This window comes from Bos taurus, chromosome 2, assembly GCF_002263795.3.
Source record: "Bos taurus isolate L1 Dominette 01449 registration number 42190680 breed Hereford chromosome 2, ARS-UCD2.0, whole genome shotgun sequence".
NCBI lineage: Eukaryota > Metazoa > Chordata > Mammalia > Artiodactyla > Bovidae > Bos > Bos taurus.
Genome location: NC_037329.1, coordinates 101070707 through 101091111, shown reverse-complemented (window position 1 = coordinate 101091111; position 20405 = coordinate 101070707). Strand labels below are relative to the sequence as shown.

The following is a 20405-nucleotide window of genomic DNA, read 5'->3' as shown; positions in this document are numbered from 1 at the left end:
AAACTTCATCCTTGGGTGCGGTGGTGCCACTGTGCTGGTCAGTAAAGGTGTGTGGTCTGCTGCTGGGCCTGTTGTAGAAGGTCATGTGTGTTGTGGGAGAGCATCAAGGGTCACAGGTCTCAGGTCCTTAGTTTTACTTGGTTTTTCTTTTTCAAGGAGGTAGAGTAATTTTTTGGTATTTATTTTGTTGTGACGATCTCTTTAAATGTACATGAAATATTGCATGAGCTGCTCATCAATAGGATTTATCTTTGTAACAAAAATTGACACAAGACTGTCAAAATGTGACCACAAAGGAAGTCCTAAAATGCCATCGTCTATAACTGTTGGTTTAGAGATTAAAGTTGATAATAGCGACTTATTCCTCAAATGGCTGTCTTTACCCACCACCCGTAAGTCATGACAGGGAATATAGAAAAAGTAGGGATCAGGAAAAGGATTGAATATTGGCAGATTCTTCAGGAACTTGTTGCACTACGTGACCCTATCCCTGCCTTGAGACCAAAGTAAATCTACAAATGAAAAAGTATTTCATTTGAGTAGGCACAAGCCTCCCAGACTTGAAAGTATTCATCTACACCTCAGTTTATGGAAATGTATTTTTATTTTATCTGACCCATGTGGGCTTGAATTCCTGGTATCCTCTTCAACTTATGGGCACAGTTTTATAGCATCAGAAAGATCTGTTTTCTCAGGACTGATATTTTTTCTAAATGTAATACTACTATTAGTTACTTGCTTAATTGGACAGGCAGTACTGTGTCATAGGAAGATGGCGAAGACAAAAGGCAGAAAATCTTGCATTGATATTTACTAGTTTAGCATCCTTGGGTACGTTACTTAGCAACCAACCTCCATTTATCTGTGTCTGTCCTACCTATAATCCACTGTGGTTCTGAGTATCCAATGAGACAATGTGAATTGTTTTAAATCAATAAGAATTATAAATTATTTTTGTATTATTACAATTATTAGAAGGATTCTAAATCCTTAGTGTAGAGACTGTTTTATCTAGGCTTCTGTTTTCAGGAACATCAAGTGTTATTTTCCCCATGTTTCAGGTGATGCAGGAGGCTGAGTCAAAATAAACAAATTTCCCAAGGTCCCAGAACTAGTTAAGTGGCAGAAAGGGAAGTAAAGACCCTGGTTTCCTTCAATCAAGTGCAGAGTAATTTTCTTCTATAGTGCTTTCAGAATAGTAATCATATTTCAGAACCAGGACTGTCTTGATCAAGTTACTCTAGTAGGTTTAAGAAATATATAATCTAACTATATTGGGGAAAGGAGAGAGAGAGAGAGAGCAGGGACTTAAAGAAAACGAGGTAATGTGATGTGCAGACTTAGAATGCTACCCCCAAATGCCTCAGCTGCAGTTGAGTGACACCAGTGTCTGGACTTGTCCAACCATTTCTAAAATGAATACTTTAAGGATGCTATGAGGGAGCTGTTTTGTAAGATGTATGTATTAATTTATTTCCAGTTAAAAGGAACAGAGTTTTTATATTGTGTGAAAATTTGTTGAGGAAATTCTTTGAAAAATGATTGCACATACCTTAATTTTTGTTGTGAGGATTTTACTTTAATTGTGTAGATGGCTGGAAAGTTGGTTAGTAAATAATTATGCTTTACATCAGAGTTTGGAAAGCAGTTTGTGTTTTTAACACATTATTTAAACAGCTGCTGTGCTGTTAACATGAATTTAATCATGTTTGGTGTTTCTTTTTTGAAAGTTTAAACCAGAGTTGTATGAGCTCAGAAGCAACTTCAACAGATTATTAGATAGACATATTGATTCAATTAGTGTGTATAACACCATTTCAAGTATCTGGCATAGCCCTGGAGAAATTGATGCTTGTAAGTAATAACACAATGTAAGTGTCCTCTTAAATGTTCACACAACAGAAACCAAGCATATGAAAGTCTACTTACACATCACACCTGAAAGGTTTTTTCCCCAAACTTGATAAGAATGGCATTTTAGCTATCTTTTATTATTAGCACTGTGAAAGAAATATTTCTTTAGCTCCCATAGTGTTGACTACTTACTTCCTTAAAAATTGAGTTGAAAATTATAGTTTGGAAATTAAACAGAAATAAATCACTAGGTGAATAGTAATTAAGATAGAAGGCCTATTTTATACTCCATAAGATAAATATTGTATCTTTTCAAATACAGCAAATAAATCATAATCCCTTTGCATTATTTTCCTGGCTAGGAAATTTCAATAATCTATTCATGGATGAATAGAATCAACTCATACTAATAATAAAGTTTTAAGTTGTATAAAGTTTAATTTAGATTTTGAAAATATTTCAATAATGGTATTTTAGGTTCTGGTTTCTATGATTTTTCAAAAACTTGACATTTAAATGATAGGCTTATCTGTGAAAAGCTCATTCTAACGATGAGGATATAATTTATTCCACTTTTATAATTCAAAATTAACTGAATATATTTCTCCATGTGTGTAAAAAAGTGATCTTCCCCCCAGATGTTAAAAGCTGAGAATTTTATTTGAAGCCATCAAGTGCCAGACATTGCAAAATCAAATGCTCTCATACCATCTTACATAAGTTGGTAATTTGGTCAAGTTAATAAAAAATAGGAATTTCTAAGGAAAAATCTCTCCACATTTATGTACTATTTAGGTCAATAAATTCAGTATGTAACCAAATTACATGCTAGTAAAATATTTCCTGTACTTCTTACTCATAAACTCTTCCTTGAGCTGGGTACATACCATCCTGCTAATACAGGTTTCTTATTTAAGTGAAAAATTCTTCAGCTTTTAGTCTTAAACCTTCCTAATCAATTTTAGCAAAGTATCGATGGCAAATAAACTTTTTGGGCGGCACAATATTAGGCACATAATAAATATTTGCTGGCTCAATGAGTTTTAAACAGATTTCATTTTGGTCCTTGTGTCTTATTGGTTGAAGTAGATGGGCTCTACTGTGTGAGGTCTATTAATGTATGTAACAGCATTGTGCATTTCATTTTTAAGTGGTATACATTTGGATTTTGAATTGTCTTTAGTTTTTAAAGTATAGTAGTGGTAATGAAAACTTCATTATGAAATAGACTGAATTAAAATAATGTGTTTTAACAGTTTCACAAAACAGCATGATTTTTCCCCATTTGGTTTTCTGCCCTTTTTTTTTTTTTAAAAGCAGTGATCTGTATATATGTTTAGCTGTGTAAATACCCTTATTAGGTTATCATTTTATTTAATACCATGCTACTGAATTTAAGACAAGTCCAGTGTAACTTTATCCACTCAGTAGTATGTATCTTGAAACTGATAATTATGAAGGCTTTGAGTGTAGACAATCCAGTATGTTTACTGAAAAGCTTTTATTATTGAAATTTCTTTGGCCTGGGAATCATTTATAAGAGCTTTTATGTGAATCTCTTTACTTCTTGGCATTGGGGTGATCACATGTAAATGGAGGTGATTAAAACATGCATTTTTATAGAATCTATAAACTATATCCTAAAGTTCAAGAATAGTAGTTGGAAAGCACAAAGAAGGGGATAAATCTTTAATCCTTAAACGTTTGCATTATGAAGCAATTTTTTTCATAACTATATATGTAGAATATTTTATCCTGAAATATATTCAAAGCTTTATCTGTATAAAATTGATTATAAAAGTCTTTTCAGTCAACAATTATTATCCTTTAATTGTGTTTACAAACCTCCAAGTGTACTAAAAGAATCAACCTAACAAAGAATCAGTGTAACTTTTTTGGATACTTTAAAATTCGACTCTTCTTTATTTAAAACTGTGAACTGTATCATCTCCTTCAAGTTAAAGGGAAAAAAAATACCTATAATAAACATTTTATTTTTTCATTGAAAATATTCACCTATCTGTATATCATAGTTATTTGTGGCTACAATATTGAATAACAAAGAACAAATTGATCAATTAAAATCTTATTTCACATCCTTTTTTCATTGCTAATTATTCTGACAAAATATTGTTTTCATTAAACTGTTAATGCTTCTCAATATATTAAAATGTGTATAATTTCACACGGATATGCTTGAATTTTTACATTCTTCATTTTCTATCAAGAAAATAAGCATGAAAAGTAATTCTTGTTGTTGATATATAGTAATAAGATTTCATTTATACTAACATTTTCTTAGAAGAAATTAGCCATGTATTAGAATGCCTTTCTTTTAACCAAATTATAAAAGGAATACTATATGATAAAGAGTTAAAGTTTAATTTCAAAAATTTGATAGCGCCACGACTTTGATTTTTATTCCATGATTAATTTATAGTGACTTCATGTAACTACAGTCATTATGTAATTTATAATTTAGAGTATACATTTCCCAAACACAAATTTAATCATTAATAGTTAAAATATTAGATGCCCTAGATTAATTAGAAAAATCCTAAGTAGTAGAAATAAATAATAGGAGAATATCTTGTAGGTTCTTTAAGTAGGAAAAATATTTTATTTAACAGTTAAAATTCTGATCAATTTAAGTAATCACTTTTATCTTAGAATTTCAACTTAATTTTGGTAAGATGAGCTAAATATTAATTAGAATGGAATTTTATTTGTACAGTAGGACACCATATTTAGCTTCCATGGTGGCTCAGATGGTAAAAAATCTGCCTGATATGCAGGAGACCTGGGTTCGATCCCTGGGATGGGAGGATCTCTGGAGAAGGGAATGGCAACCCACTCCAGTATTCTTGCCTGAAGAATCCCCAAGGACAGAGGAGTCTGGTGGGCTCCAGTCCATGGGGTCTCAAAGAGTCAGACATGACTGAGTGAATAAACACATCCACCATATTTTTGAAAAAACCTATGCCGTGTATATATTAAAATGTGTTGGATTTTATTGATTTACTATATCAATAAATATGAATTATTATTTACTATAGCATATATATTCATACAAGGCAAATATATAATTCCTCAGAGTATAATACTGTTAGAGAAAAGATTACTATAGTTTTGTTGTTCAGTCACTAAGTTATGTCCAAATCTTTGTGATCTCACGGACTGCAGCATGCTGGACTTCCCTGTCCGACACTGTCTCCCGAAATATGCTCAAACTCATGTCCATTGAATCAGTGATACCATCAATCTCATACTCTGTCGTCTGCTTCTCCTCCTGCCTTCAATCTTTCCCAGCATCAGGGTCTTTTCCAGTGAGTCAGCTCTTTGCATCAGGTAGCCCAAGTATTGGAACTTTAGCTTCAGCATCATTCCCTCCAGTGAATATTCAGGGTTGATTTCCTTTAGGATTGACTGGTTTGATCTCCTTGCCCTACAAGGGACTCTCACTGAATCTTCTGCAGCACCACAGTTTGAAAGCATCAATTCTTCAGCACTCAGCCTTCTTGATGGTCCAGCTCTCACATCCTTACTAGACTCCTGGAAAAACCTTAGCTTTGACTATATGGACCTGTGTTGGCAAAGTGATGTCTCTGCTTTTAATTATGCTGTCTAGGTTTGTCATAGCTTTTCTTCCAAGGAGCAGGTGTCTTTTAATTTCATGGCTGCAGTCACCATCTGCAATAATTTTGGTGCCCCCCAAAATGAAGTCTCTCACTGTTTCCGTTGTTTCCCCATCTATTTGCCATGAAGTGATGGGACTGGGTTCCATGATCTTCGTTTTTTGAATGTTAAGTTTTAAGCCAGCTCTTTCACTCTCTTTCACTTTCATCAAGAGTCTCTTTAGTTCCTCTTTGCTTTCTGCCATAAGGGTGGTGTCATCTGCATATCTGAGGTTATTGGTATTTCTCCCAGCAGTCTTGATTCCAGCTTGTGCTTCATCCAGCCCAGCATTTCTCATGATGTACTCTGCATATAAGTTAAATAAGCAAGGTGACAATATACAGCCTTGACGTACTCCTTTCCCAATTTGGAACCAGTCTGTTGTTCCATGTCCAGTTCCAGCTGTTGCTTCCTGACCTGCATACAGATTTCTCAGGAGACAGGTCAGGTGGTCTGGTATTCCCATCTCTTTCAGAATTTTCCACAGTTTATTGTGATCCACACAGTCAAAGGCTTTGGCATAGTCAATTAAGCAGAAGTAGATATTTTTTCTGGAAATCTCTTGTATTTTCTGTGGTCCAGTGGATGTTGGAAATTTGATCTCTGGCTCTTCTGCCTTTTCTAAATCCAGTTGGCACATCTGGAAATTTTCAGTTCACATACTGTTAAAGCCTAGCTAGAAGGATTTTGAGCATTGTTTTGCCAGCATGTGATATGAGTACAGTTGTGTGGTAGTTTGAACATTCTTTGGCATGGTCCTTCTTTGGGGTTGGAATGAAAACTAACCTTTCCTATTCCTGTGGCCACTGATGTGTTTTCCAAATTTTATGGCATATTTAGAGCAGCACTTTAACAGCATCATCTTTTATGATTTGAAATAGCTCAGCTGGAATTCTATAACCTCCACTAGCTTTGTTCCTAGTAATGCTTCCTAAGGCCTGCTTGACTTCGCACCCCAGGATGTCTGGCTCTAGGTGACTGATTACACCATCGTGGTTATCCAGGTCATTAAGACCTTTTTTATATAGCTCTTCTCTGTATTCTAGCCACCTCTTCTTAATATCTTCTAATTCTGTTAGGTCCATACCATTTTTGTCCTTTATTGTGCATATCTTTGCATGAAATGTTCCCTTGGTATTGCTAATCTTCCTGAAGAGATCTCTATTCTTTCCCATTCTATTATTTTCCTCTATTTCTTTGCATTGTTCACTTTAGAAAGCTTTCTTATCTTAGTTTCTTACTATAGTTTACCACTTCTTTTATATTTAGTTCTAGTAAATCTATGCTTTTGGATATTCATCTCAAGTATGTTCTTCTGTAGATAGAAAAGAAAGTTCTAACCATAATGGTAACATCTCATAAACTGGACTTTTTAAACTATTTTAAATTTTATTTATTTACTGCTGGGTTCGTTGCTGCATGGGCTTTTCTCTGGTTGTTGCAAGCAGAGGCTACCCTCTAGATGTAATGCACGGGCTTCTCATTGTAATGACATCTCTTGTTTCAGAGCATGTGCTCTAGGGCTCTCAGGCTGCAGCAGTTGTGGCCTGTGGGTACTCAGTATTTGAGGCTCCTGGGCTCTTAAGCACAGGCTTAATAGTTGTGGCACTTGGGCTTATCTGCTCTGTTGCATGTGTGATCTTCCCGGACCAGAGATCAAACCCATGTTTCCTGCATTGGCAGGTGGATTCTTTTACCACTGAGCCAGCAGGGAAGCCCTGATAAATTTGTTAAATGACATTTTTACTAACGTTTAATGTTGTTTTACTGTCCATATTCTAATATTCTCCTGAGGGAAAAGATAATTTAGTAGAACATCAAGTCATAATTTTGTACTCTTTTGAAATTGAAGAGGCCCATACGTTCAGACTTAACTTCTTTTAGATATACCTTTCTTCAGTTCCTGAAATGAAATGTGGGTAGACTTTATACTCATTAAAGGCAGCTTATCAGATGTTGACTAGTTTAAGAATGTAAGTGATAGCATTGCCGTGAAATTTGTGATCTTTAGTACATGACTTTAATGTGTGGGAAAATTTGCTCACAGGCTGGTATATGAAATCATGCTACATTAAGTCATATTTTTCATTTGTTTTCTTTCTTAATTTTCCCTTTATGTGACAGTTACAAATGAAACATGGGACTGTGTAGAGTAACCGGTAGTATTTTTACATTGATTAGAACAGTTTTCCTTCTCAGAAAAAAATGGAAGAATTTCTCGGAATATGGAAAAACTATTGAAGCAAGATATGGAATCCAGAAGTCATAATTGTTATGACTTAAATATGTTATGTTTAACAAAAATGCTAAAATTCAAAATGTAAAAAATTTAACATACATGCCAAAAAAATACCCTGGAGTAAAAAGATATACCAAAGTTTTTGCAAAACATATCAGACACAGGGCTAAGTTCCTTACTATATAAAGCATTTAAATTCAGTGAGAAAGGCTGACAACCTAGTGGAAAAATGGGCAAAGAATTTTGATAGGCATTTCTAAAAAAAAAAAAAAGAGAGAGAACACATTTAAACATGAAAAAGATACCCAACTTCATTCACAATAAAAAATGCAGATTAAAAGTCTAAAGTAAAATAACTGGTTTTTAGCAGATTAACAGTTTTGTATGGTATATTAGACAATAATGTCTATAATAGCACTAAATAAATAATAGCCTGGGTGAATATATTATGTTTGTAAAATAGATTTTATGCAGGTATTGGAAACGAACAGTGTAGATTTCTGTGTCTGTGCCTGTGTGCTCAGTTGCTCAGTTGTATCTGACACTTTTGTGACCCATGGACCGTAGCCCATGAGGCTCCTGTGTCCATGGGTTTTCCCAGGCAAGAATAGTGGAGTGGGTTGCCATTTCCTTCTCCAGGGAATCTTCCCAACTCGAGGATGGAACCCACATCTTCTGCAGCTCCTGCAAAGGATTCTTTATACCACTAAGCCACCTGGGAAGCCCGATTTCTTTGTACTAATGTGGAAAATAGTGAACAGATATTATTAACTGAAGAAAGGAACGTTAAAGTCAGCTCATTTTGTGTAAAAAGAGTGACCTGTATGTACACATGTATACACATATGTACACACATGTACACACACAATTCTAAATAGAAGACAAGGATTATGGTTGATTTTGAGACCAGAACTGAGGAATGGGTGAACTTTAGGTAGAAAAGGACATAATTTTCATTTTTTATCCTTTCAGCTCAGTTCAGTTCAGTTCAGTTGCTCAGTCGTGTCTGACTGTTTGCAACCCCATGGATTGCAGCACACCAGGCTCCCCTGTCCGTCACCAACTCCTGGAGTTTACTCAGACTCATGTCCATTGAGTCGGTGATGCCATCCAACCATCTCATCCTCTATCGTCCCCTTCTCCTCCCTCCTTCAATCTTTCCTAGCATCAGGGTCTTTTCAGATCAGTCAGTTCATCGCATCAGGTGGCCAAAGTATTGGATTTTCAGCTTCAGTATGAGTCCTTCCAACAAATATTCAGGACTGATTTCCTTTAGGATGGACTGGTTGGATCTCCTTGCAGTCCAAGGATCTCTCAAGAGTCTTCTCCAACACCGCAGTTCAAAAGGATCAATTCTTCAGTGCTCAGCTTTCTTTAAGGTCCACTCTCACATCCATACATGACCACTGGAAAAACCATAACTTTGACTAGATGGACCTTTGTTGGCAAAGTAATATCTCTGCTTTTGAATATGCTATCTAGGTTGGTCATAACTTTTCTTCCAAAGAGCAAGTGTCTTAATTTCATGGCTGCAGTGACCATCTGAAGTGATTTTGGAGCCCCCAAAAATAAGTCTCTCACTGTTTCCATTGTTTCCCATCTATTTGCCATGAAGTGATGGGACCAGATGCCATGATCTTCGTTTTCTGAACGTTGAGTTTTAAGCCAGCTTTTTCACTCTTCTTTTTCACTTTCATCAGAGGCTTTTTAGTTCCTCTTCACTTTCTGCCATAAGGGTGATGTCATCTGCATATCTGAGGTTATTGATATTTCTCTCAGTAATCTTAATTCCAGATTGTGCTTCATCCAGCCCAGTGTTTCTCATGATGTACTCTGCATATAAGTTAAATAAGCAGGGTGACAATATACAGCCTTGACATACCGGTTTCCCAATTTTGAACCAGTCTGTTGTTCCATGCCCAGTTCTAAGTGTTGCTTCCTGACCTGTGTACAGATTTCTCAGGAGACAGGTTAGGTGGTCTGGTATTCCCATCTCTTTAAGAATTTTCCATAGTTTGTTGTGATCCACACAGTCAAAGGCTTTGGCATAGTCAATAAAGCAGAAATAGATATTTTTCTGGAACTCTCTTGCTTTTTTGACGATCCAGTGGATGTTGGCATTTTGATCTCTGGTTCCTCTGCCTTTTCTAAATCTAATCCTTTACGATGATTCATTTTTTGTTATTCTGTTAATGGATTCTTTAAACATATAAGAAAATACCTTAAAGAAAATTCTTAATCAGTTAATTAAAATGCTTCAGGGAATACTACCTGAAATACTTCTTGTATGCCACAAATATCTTAGCATATTGGAAATATTAAGATGGAAAAATATTGTCCATACTCTTCTCAAAACCCAGTAAAGCAGTGCTAATTTGTAAATAGGGTAAAACCCAAGATATACATATTCTGTTAGAGATGAGGCAAGAAGGCTGTGTATCCCTTTGTAGTTCTTAGGTTAGTTTACGTACTGTTACGTTAATTGATCTTTACAAAAACTTTATGGAATAAAAACACTTTTGTCCAAAGAAAAATAATGGTAAGCCCATTTTTTATATTTAGACATTTAATGCTTACATCTGTCCTAGGAAGTGGGTGCCATTGTCATCCCGATTTTGTAGAGGACATGGAGAACTTAGTAATATGCACAGCGTGACACTCCTTTTATAATACTAAGTGCCACTGCTAGAAACTTTGCTCTTAATAGCTAAACTATTGTGCTTAAACTTTATTCTGTAATCTGAATTCATCTCCACTTTGTAAATGAAAGACATAAGATTCAGAGGTTAAGTAACTGGTTCAAGATTATATTGCAGTAAATGTCAAAGCCAGTTCTCCTAACTAAATCTAGTGATCCCCACGTTGTACCACACTGTCTGTGGTTCACAGGGGAGTTCCATGGAGGGAGCATGGAGGAGTCATTTTGATAGTATGTGCTGCCTGTCATAAGAACTAACAACGAGGCAGAGAAGGGGTGGTTTCTCTAAGAAAACAATTGCCGTAAAAAAAAATGTACTTCCTTTTTATGAAAATATTTCCTCTATTCAAGTAATACCAAATAATTTGTTTTGCTTAGTAACTTTGATATGGTTTCTTGAGAAATTTTCAAGATCAGTGGATAAAACCTGGTATTCTCTTAAACCTTGCTTCTGCTCTGTGAAAGGACTCTGTCAGCAATCCAGCATGAGGGCTGTGCTAACAAAATTCCAACTTTTCTGTGGGATGATCCAAAAACAGCAAACAGAAGGCATTAAATTTCTTAACAGTCACAAGTGTGTGCATGCATGCTATGCCATTCCTGTCATTCACTGCTTTTTGGTGTGCATAGATTAAAGTTGGAATACTTTGATTTGCAGACTAATATGTTCTATGGAGAACTTTTTTCACACAGGAAATAAAAAAGCAAAGTAGCTTAAGAGCATGTGACTTCTGTGCACTCTGCCCTTTATCTATATAACTTTCAACTGACTGTATTATTTAGTCTGATTTTTAGAATATTTGCCTTGCCTGGATGACTTCATGTGTCTAAGACATTTGCTGGCTTAACATCCCGAGTTGTTTCTCTTGCTCATTTCAAAGGCAGGTTTACACAAGCGCTCTAATGGAAAACAGAGACTATGACTTGTGTGTGTGTGTGTATGTATATATATGCTGCTAAGTCACTTCAGTCGTGTCCGACTCTGTGCGACCCCATAGACGGCAGCCCACCAGGCTCCCCCGTCCCTGGGATTCTCCAGGCAAGAACACTGGAGTGGGTTGCCCTTTCCTTCTCCAATGCGTAAAAGTGAAAGTGAAGTCACTCAGTCGTATCCGACCCTCAACGACCCCACGGACTGCAGCCTTCCAGGCTCCTCCGTCCATGGGATTTTCTAGGCAAGAGTACTGGAGTGGGGTGCCATTCCCTTCTCCGATGTGTGTGTATATATATATATATATATATATATAGTTAAGAAAAGGTGTAGCTCAGTGGGTTAAGTAGTATCTCATCTTCGCCTTTTCGTAATCCTGTCTCAGTCACCTTAATGACAAACTCAAAAATCTAACAATACCAGTTGTTTAAAGAGTTGCTTAAAAAGTGTACCCCTGAATTAAAGAAAAACATGTGTGTAAAAATAAAGCATCATTCTCTTTACCTTGAGCTTCCCTAGGTCATCTTCACTTTCATACCGAAGCTTCACTGGAGTACCTTGGAGCAAAGCACATATAATGTTGCATGAGGGATGGACTTTATTCTATAGAGAATATGCTGTATTCTACAGTATTTCCAGCCATGTTAATAGAATGGCAATGTGTGGGAAAGAGATGTAGGTGACTACATATAACATGCACTCAAAATGTCTTTCTTTCTTCTTTAAATTACAGCAAATTCAGTAAAGCTAGAAATGCAGAGTGATGAAGAGTGTGACAGGAAACCCCTGAGCCGCGAAGATGAGATCAGGGGCCATGATGAGGGTAGCAGCCTAGAAGAACCCCTAATTGAAAGCAGCGAGGTGGCAGACAACAGGAAAGTCCAGGAGCTTCAAGGCGAGGGAGGAATCCGGCTTCCGAATGGTAAACTGAAATGTGACGTCTGTGGCATGGTTTGCATTGGGCCCAATGTGCTTATGGTACATAAAAGGAGTCATACTGGTAAGCAGCTGAAAGAATAACCTGATGACTGCCTGTGACATCTGATGTTGATATTACCTGACATCTATTCTCTTTCCTTTTTATTCAGGGGTGGCAATGGTAAAACTCCTTTTTCAGAATTCTGCTAGTATTGGATTGCTGAAAAGCAGCAAGTAGCCTGGGTCTTGACTTCCAGCCTTCAGATCTGAATAGCATTTCAAAAAGAAGTTTGGGATTCAGTTTCCACAGTTCTTAATATAGCAATAATATGATGAGGGTTCAAAAGGTATAGGAGAATTTCATTGTGTAACTTGATCTTTTTGTACTCCTATACATATTTTACCATACCCATGGGCAGAGAAGAGAGTTTGCTAGGTAAACATTTATCCTATAATGTGGTCCTCTTGTATTTATATAATAGTGGATCATTTTCACCTTATCTAATTAACTTCTTGAAATACAATTTTCAATCAGTCTTTGCCTTCCATGGGTCTGTGTAGGAGACAGATACTTATTTTCACCAGTTTCAGGATGTCACCCTTTGCCTGTAATTTTTAACTATAACTACTGCAAGGAGATAACATCGGGTAGAATGTACCAAAGGGTGGTTGGAATGTGTACTCATAGAATCAGGTGAGGAAAAGGACCTCAGATTAATATACTTTTAGACATCTGAGTAATGAGAAAAACCAACTCATTTAGAAGGCCTTATTTAAATCTCTTTAAATCCTTTGGTAAAAAATTTAAATTCTTTTTGATGTAAACACAAGAAATGATACTGTGATAAGGTAGGTGGATCATTGACTCTTAAAAAGTTTCAGTCATATGAAATTTGATTTAAAGGTAATGATAGCTTTAACTATAATTCAGAGAGGTATCATAGAGCAAAACAGTAATAAGTCATACACTCAGAGTTTTAAAATATGACACTCTTTTGGAAGAGAGATAAATCACAGTAAAGACATTGATTTAAAAGACTTCTAAGTAATCAATTTAGTCAGTAGATGCTTAAAACATGAGACATCCTGGGAACATTGACGTTTTCTTAGTCCACATTTCTCATTTACACATGAAGAAAATGAAGCCCAAAACAGTTAAGTAATTTATCCATCGTTCCTTATGTAATTAAGAGCATTTAGAGGCTAGGCTCGGTGTTTCCTGATGTCCAAAGAGGTTTTGTTCAAATATTTTGTGCTTCGTATATCAATACTCTAAGGCTGATAGTTTCATTATAGTGAGAAACTACACCTTAGAATCACTGTTACCTCAATTGAAATCATCAACTTCAGGGCGTACACTCTTATTCAACCATACAGTCAGTTACATTTTTACTTTTTGTTTTGAATTTCCTTTTTAAATAGCATCATATTTTTAAAATATTTTTTAGAATTTACAGTAATATTTATATTACTAGTGAAGATGGTTTTTCTTTTAATTGTTAGAAATGTCTCATGGAAACAAAAGATCAAGCTAAGTATCATCTTTGATAAGAAAAGAAAAAGACTGTAAAACATGAATCTACTCTGTTTCTATGCTCATGAAGTTATTCTAACTGCAGGTCTAAAAGAAGAGATCCACAAAGTTATGATGTACCCATCATCTCAGAGAGATTATATTGAGGGAGATAACACACTTTGGGATGTCTCCGTCTCACATCCAGCAATGTAGAAACTAAATAAAATTAGTAGAGTGACTTTTCAGTTGAATTGCAAATAGTATTCATTTTAAAGCTGAAAAATATATTTAAAAAATTTTTGTAACATTTTTAATAAACCTTTTTGGTCTGAGTTAAAAACATTCAAAAAATTTGAGTGTACTCTGTTGAAAATTTAGGTTAATTGATGTTTCACTGTATCTACAGTGACTTTCATGAGGATTGTTGGTTTATAAATACAGAAATAATTACCCACCTACTGTACTGTCCATTTGATATTTACTACAGTAAAGTAGAGTTGTTGCTGCTGCTGCTAAGTCACTTTAGTCATACCTGACTCTGTGCAACCCCATGGACTATAGCCTACCAGACTCCTCCGTCCATGGGATTTTCCAGGCAAGATTACTGGAGTGGGTTGCCATTTCCTTCTCCAGGAGATCTTCCTGACCCAGGGATTGAACCCAGGTCTGCCACATTGTAGGCAGACGCTTTACCATCTGAACCACCAGGAAACTATTTCTAAATAGTTACACAGAAAAAAAAAAAAAAATAGTTACACAGATTTCCATGAGTCCTGGGAATATAGGATTCATTCAGCTGGTAAAGGCAAGGAAAATAAACTAAATAGACTTTAAAAAAATATTCTTGGAACTCTATGAATTTTTAATATTAATAAATATTTATTAGAGTATTGGGAAATTTTTATACTTTTCTAAGATCTGGGTGGTTTTTTGTTAAAAGTTACTAATAATTAATAGAGGTGCTTGGGCTACTTGCCGCACATTGTTAACCATGAAATTGTGATGTGTCTTTAAATTAGCCATTTTTATGTGTATTTCTGATGACCCAGTTTATGTGTCTTAGTGGGTCATGACATTTTCAATTCCATTTTAGCACTGTGAGAATAGAAAGTCTATTTGTGTTTCTTTAGATTGGCAACAAATGAAGTTGAAATATAGACATTAAGCAAATGTTTTCCCCTTAATTTGATGAACCATCTTCATTTTAGAACTTCCCCCTTTCACCATTTATAGCTTGCTAGTATAAAAGACACTGTCTTCAATCCTTAAATCCCTTTAAGAAACATAAGCTTCTGTGTTTTTAGCTCACAGAATGTCTAATATAAAATTGATAGTGGAAAAATACACAATCACTCGATTTATTAAAATGACATGGAGTATCAGCTCTAATTCACTTCTTTTTCTTCTTCTTTCATACTCTACTAAAGTGTCAATTCCAGTGCCTTATTAATGGCTCAGTGTTACCTCTTTGGTATTGCTACTTTAGTAGATAATCAGGTAATATTGTCATCGGATACTCCAGGCACTCTTCACTGGGAATGAAGTGAGAAGAAAAGAAGTAGGGGTAGTAAATCAATTCATGCATGAACACAAATTGATACAACACTATAAATATAGAATATTCTTAATTTTGCCTCTCTTTGGGGTAGAGTACTCTCATCTTTGTAACTTAAGTTTTCAACACCATATTTTGTCCATTGCAGCTTTGTGGAGCCATTCTCTTGCTCCAAGGCCCTCTCTACACATAGTTGGGATTTTTCGTATTTGTAGGTGGTGCTCCAACCAACAGAGGCATACCCTCTGCCTTTGATTCACCAAAGTAAACTGATGCATGTATATTTGCATTTCAATTGAATAAACACAGATCTAGAAATGTGTTTATGAAAATATATAAAATATTGAAATATAATTTATTCCATAATAAGAATAGTAGATGATTTCACTCAGTGAATAAAAATGGTCCTTGACTAGATGAGTAGATTGATTTAAAAAAAAGAAACAGATTTAGGATGGAAATGAACAATAACGTGGCTACATGACTACATCTTAATTGTTCTCCTGAATCCAGAGTTCTTAATCTGACTTCGCTGCCCACCCATCACAAGATTATCACAGATACAATAGCCTACTTAATGTTTTTGAATTAAACCTAAACTCGATAGAGTTACTGATGTGTTTAGTAAGTTTGTAAATTTCTCCTGAAAGTTGTTTTTGTTTACCTGAGATGAATGTCATTAATATATATATTTTAGGCAATATATAATATTTAATATATATTTAAACCAACTTGAAAAGGACCAATTGATTCAGGCTATGTATTAAAAAAAAGAATTATTAAAAAATAACTGAGATGTATTGTTTCAAGTTACATAGACAATACAGTTAGTCAACTGAACCTTTCAGTTAATTATCAGATAATTTTATACATATCTCTGTAAGATGTAGGCCAGGAAAATCATTTCTCAAAGCTTCATGTGCTTGAAATCAAAATGCATTATTGCCAGTCTCTTTCCTCTCACCAAAACTGGGCTCATGACCGTTACCTTCCTCATGCCTCTTTCTTCCCTTCCCATGGCCATGGGAACAGAATTAGAAAACACCTTCTCACTAAGACTTACTCAGCAACAGGGCAATGTTTCTGGCTATAATTAGACATTTCTCCTACCCCTTTAAGATGATCATATAAAATACAGAAATAATTCTTATTAAAAATATTTGAGGATATCTGGAGTATTTTGTAAATGTAACAGCTAAATTACCCTGTCATTAGTCTCATAATTAAGTGAATTAACAGTTATTTTTAAAAATGATCCTTACTGTTATTTTTCAGATTAGCATTATTTTGAATGATGAATTCAGTAACCTAAATTAGGGATTTTAAAATATTTCAACTCAAGGATTGTAGGAGGCTTAAATAAAATCAAATTTAGCATTCTACCAGGAGTATTTTCCCAAGGCAAATATGATTTCAAGTATTTTTGTTCAAATACTAATTTGTTTTATAGTTATTGAGTACTAATTTGTGGTTGCCTGGGAAACCTTACATAGGATTTCAAAAGTTAAATCAAATATATTTATTAAAATGTGTAATTTGCGTTTGCTATTTTTTTTACTCTCTAAAAAGTTAATTTCAATAATAAAATCCTCTTTCCTTTTTATTACTAATTCCATGACATGAGTGAGGAGTAGAATATTATGATTTTAAAAACCTTTAGGCTGTTATTCCATTGGAAAAAGTCAAAGAATTAAGTTGTATATGTGTGTATGTCTGTGTGTATAAAATTTTTTAAATGATTTACCAAAATTAAGTTTATTTTTAAACTTTGATTATTTTATAAGATATTATATGAGAGGTTTTAGGTTAAATGTCTCCATTTTAACCTGTATTTAGTGCTAATTTTTCAGTTTTACCAAATGAATCAAACAAATTAAACTAGATAAAATTTAAGGTAATGTTAACATTATGGATAATTCTTTTTCAACCATCAATATAGGGACTTTTTGTAAACTTACATCATAAGATCGCCAAAGAAAAAAACCTAAAACTTTGCTACCCACACACACACAGGTTACCTTTATATATATATATATATATAAATATATATATATCATTGAATTCCAAAATGAACAAGAACTACAGATTTCAAGATACATCTGATCTGTCAATTTTTCTTTAGGCTTTATAATTTATATGATAGAATGTGCAGTGGTAACTGCTAGAAGGTGACCATAGTTTATTTTATTTATCCCTCTTAGTAGTTCACGATGGTTTGGTGATGTTATTAGTTTGATCCTACTTACCAATTTCACATGCTCACCAAACTTCATGTTTTTAACTTGGGTGACTCTCTTAACAGCCTGTTGATGGCTGTCAGTTGACAGACAACTGATAATTCTGGCTTAAACAATTTTAGAGCAATATCAGTAATAGTAGAAAACGTTCCCATCAAATAAATTATTTTCACAAGAAAAAGAGAATATATGTATGGGAAATATCTGAACGAATAATTTTCTTTGGATTTTCTCTGATTCTATCAGGAAATTTTGCCACAGGTTTTATTGTTAGTGACTGGGTAAATCTATAGACCTAAGCTCTATTTTGAGATATTTGTGGTAATGAGCTTTGTAACCCAGTTCATTCATTGAACCTCTTTGGCCCCCTGATAAGAAAATGATCATCTAGAGAGTTAGACTATAGGTCCTTTTCAGCTCAAAGTTTCTGTCACTTTTTTTTTTAAAGAGATAATAGCATGGTACAATAAAGAGAGCAAGATTTTGTCGTCAGATTGACCAAGAGTCATGTTCAGCTCCAGTACTTATTATCTGTGACTGTAATCAGATGCTTTGATATTTGAACTTCCATTTGTTTATTTGTAAATTGAAGTTATTAATACCAAACTAGTAATGCCATCCTGTGGTTTGAAATATTGTATGTAAAGCAACCTGTAAAACCAGTTAATTGATGGCACCTAGTTGTTCAACCAGTGGCCAATGTTCTGACTGTTGTTCTTTCCAGTCAGTGACAAGAATCCTGTAAAATTTATACGAAGAAAGGAAATGGCACTTGACCTAAAGTTTGGGACTTTGGTATTAGCAAAGCAAATTCGAGGAAGATAAAGGTTTAGAGGACATAGGAGGGAGATGGACATTCTCAGCACAGAGAACTGGCTCTGGTTAACATTGTAGATCCAATTAGTCACTTGCACATAACCTACTTGATCTTCCCCACCTCTTTACCCTTCTGCAGGTGAACGTCCGTTTCATTGTAACCAGTGTGGAGCTTCTTTTACTCAGAAGGGCAACCTTCTGAGACACATAAAGTTACACTCTGGAGAGAAGCCGTTCAAATGTCCTTTCTGTAGCTATGCCTGTAGAAGAAGGGACGCCCTCACAGGACACCTCAGGACCCACTCTGGTAAGTGGCACCAGCTCTTTAAGAAGAAAACTAAAATGTGGGAATTCAGAAATGTGCTATAGAATAATTCAAAGCAACTTATAGCTTTGGTACATAGCTGAGAATGAGGTAGATGATTTTTTTTTTTTTGTATACATTGAATAATTGACAGATTTTGCAGGATGCATTTGGCCCTTCTTTTTTAAATTTATAGACTTGGCAGAAAGGAGTACTATCAACTGAAGAGTTTCAAGCCATTGATGAAAACATCTGTTACATAGATTTTCTATAATTTTTAAATTTTATAATTATTAATGAAGTAATTGTGGTTAATCTAGAATAATGGAAAACCCAGTAAAAAAAAATATAGTTACATGTTGATGTTAGCATAGAGGAGAGGAAAGCTGTGATGTTTTTTGACTGATAGAGTACCTGGGCTGGGACTTCAGGGGGTGTCAAATATAACTATTTTAAACTTGAAAATATTATGTTCATTAGAAAATTGTTGGCAAAACTAATATAATTATGTAAAGTTTAAAAATAAAATTTTAAATAAATAAATTAATTAATTAATTAAAAAAGAAAGAAAACTGGCTGTGAGAGTATTTTATATTTCATTTTAACTCTCCTTGTTTCTTTAACTTTCAAACCATAGTCATTGGATGCTCTCTGAAACTTTTCTCTGCTTCATAAATCATTAGAAAAATCTAGACTGTTTGATTTTTTTAAATGCCAGAATATAGTACATAAAAGCAAAAGAATGATTAGAAATCTGAATGGATTTCATTTGATTTTTAGCATGAATTGCTATAACCAAGAAGTTAAAGGTGGAAAATTAATATAGAATACTCTTAAGCCAGTTTTATATGCTCCTTCTGTTCATAATGACATATTAAAATTTAATTTTAATATGAAGATATGATGAAAGTGATATTTTCATCTACTTTGACAAATTGACAGAGTACTGTGGGTTGTGAGGTAATGCTTGTATTATCTTTCTTTACATTTTTCCTGTTAATCCTTAAGGCTTTACCCAGTTTTTTAACATGAATGAGAAATATGTAAAACTATTTAGACATTAACTCGATTAAAAAATAAAATTAATGAAATATTAAAATATTTTAAGTATATGCTTTATATTCTTCCCTGACTTAAGGCAGTTTACTCATTTCCAACCATGACACATTATATTTTAATTAGAAATTATGCTGTGAAAATTATATATTAAAGTGGTATTGTTTTATTATAAGAAGTATTCTTATTGAAAAATACTTTTAAGACCTGACAGTTATTTCCTTTAGCTGGCCATGAGCTCTGGCTTATTAAAGCATTAGTCAGTTGACAAAGGATTATATTAATATAAGACGTAGCTTTCCATGGGAATGAAGTTGAGGCAAAAATATAGCTGTAAGCATGTATTTCACTTTTTGCAAAATTTACAAAATTGTGTTGTTTTCAGTATCATGGTTTGCTGTATACGTTTACTCTACCTGGTGATTGCTAGATTCAAGGTTCATTGTCTGGTGACACCTCCAGAAGACATTTAACCTTCACCTCAATTTCTGTTTCCTTGATTTCTTTTTTGCTCTTTTAAGAGGTTAATCCCTGTGGGTAGTGTCTAAGAAGTCAAGACACCTTGGTTTTTGTATTAGACTGAGCTGGGCAGCTACACTCAGTTTC

At 34.5% G+C, this 20405-nt stretch overlaps 1 protein-coding gene across 17 annotated transcripts in view; it reads left to right on the top strand.

Annotated features, from left to right (window-relative positions):
- Nucleotides 1-20405, top strand: part of IKZF2 (IKAROS family zinc finger 2) — a 203932-nt gene that overhangs the window by 117427 nt on the left and 66100 nt on the right. For 14 of the 17 annotated variants that reach the window (XM_059878940.1, XM_010802305.4, XM_010802294.4 and 11 more), the window contains 2 exons: nt 12131-12397; nt 18579-18746. In XM_059878940.1, coding sequence (XP_059734923.1) covers nt 12131-12397; nt 18579-18746 — 435 coding nt within the window. The remainder of the gene's footprint in view (nt 1-12130; nt 12398-18578; nt 18747-20405) is intronic. The other 3 variants (XM_010802311.4, XM_010802308.4, XM_010802310.4) reach the window with 1 other exon arrangement.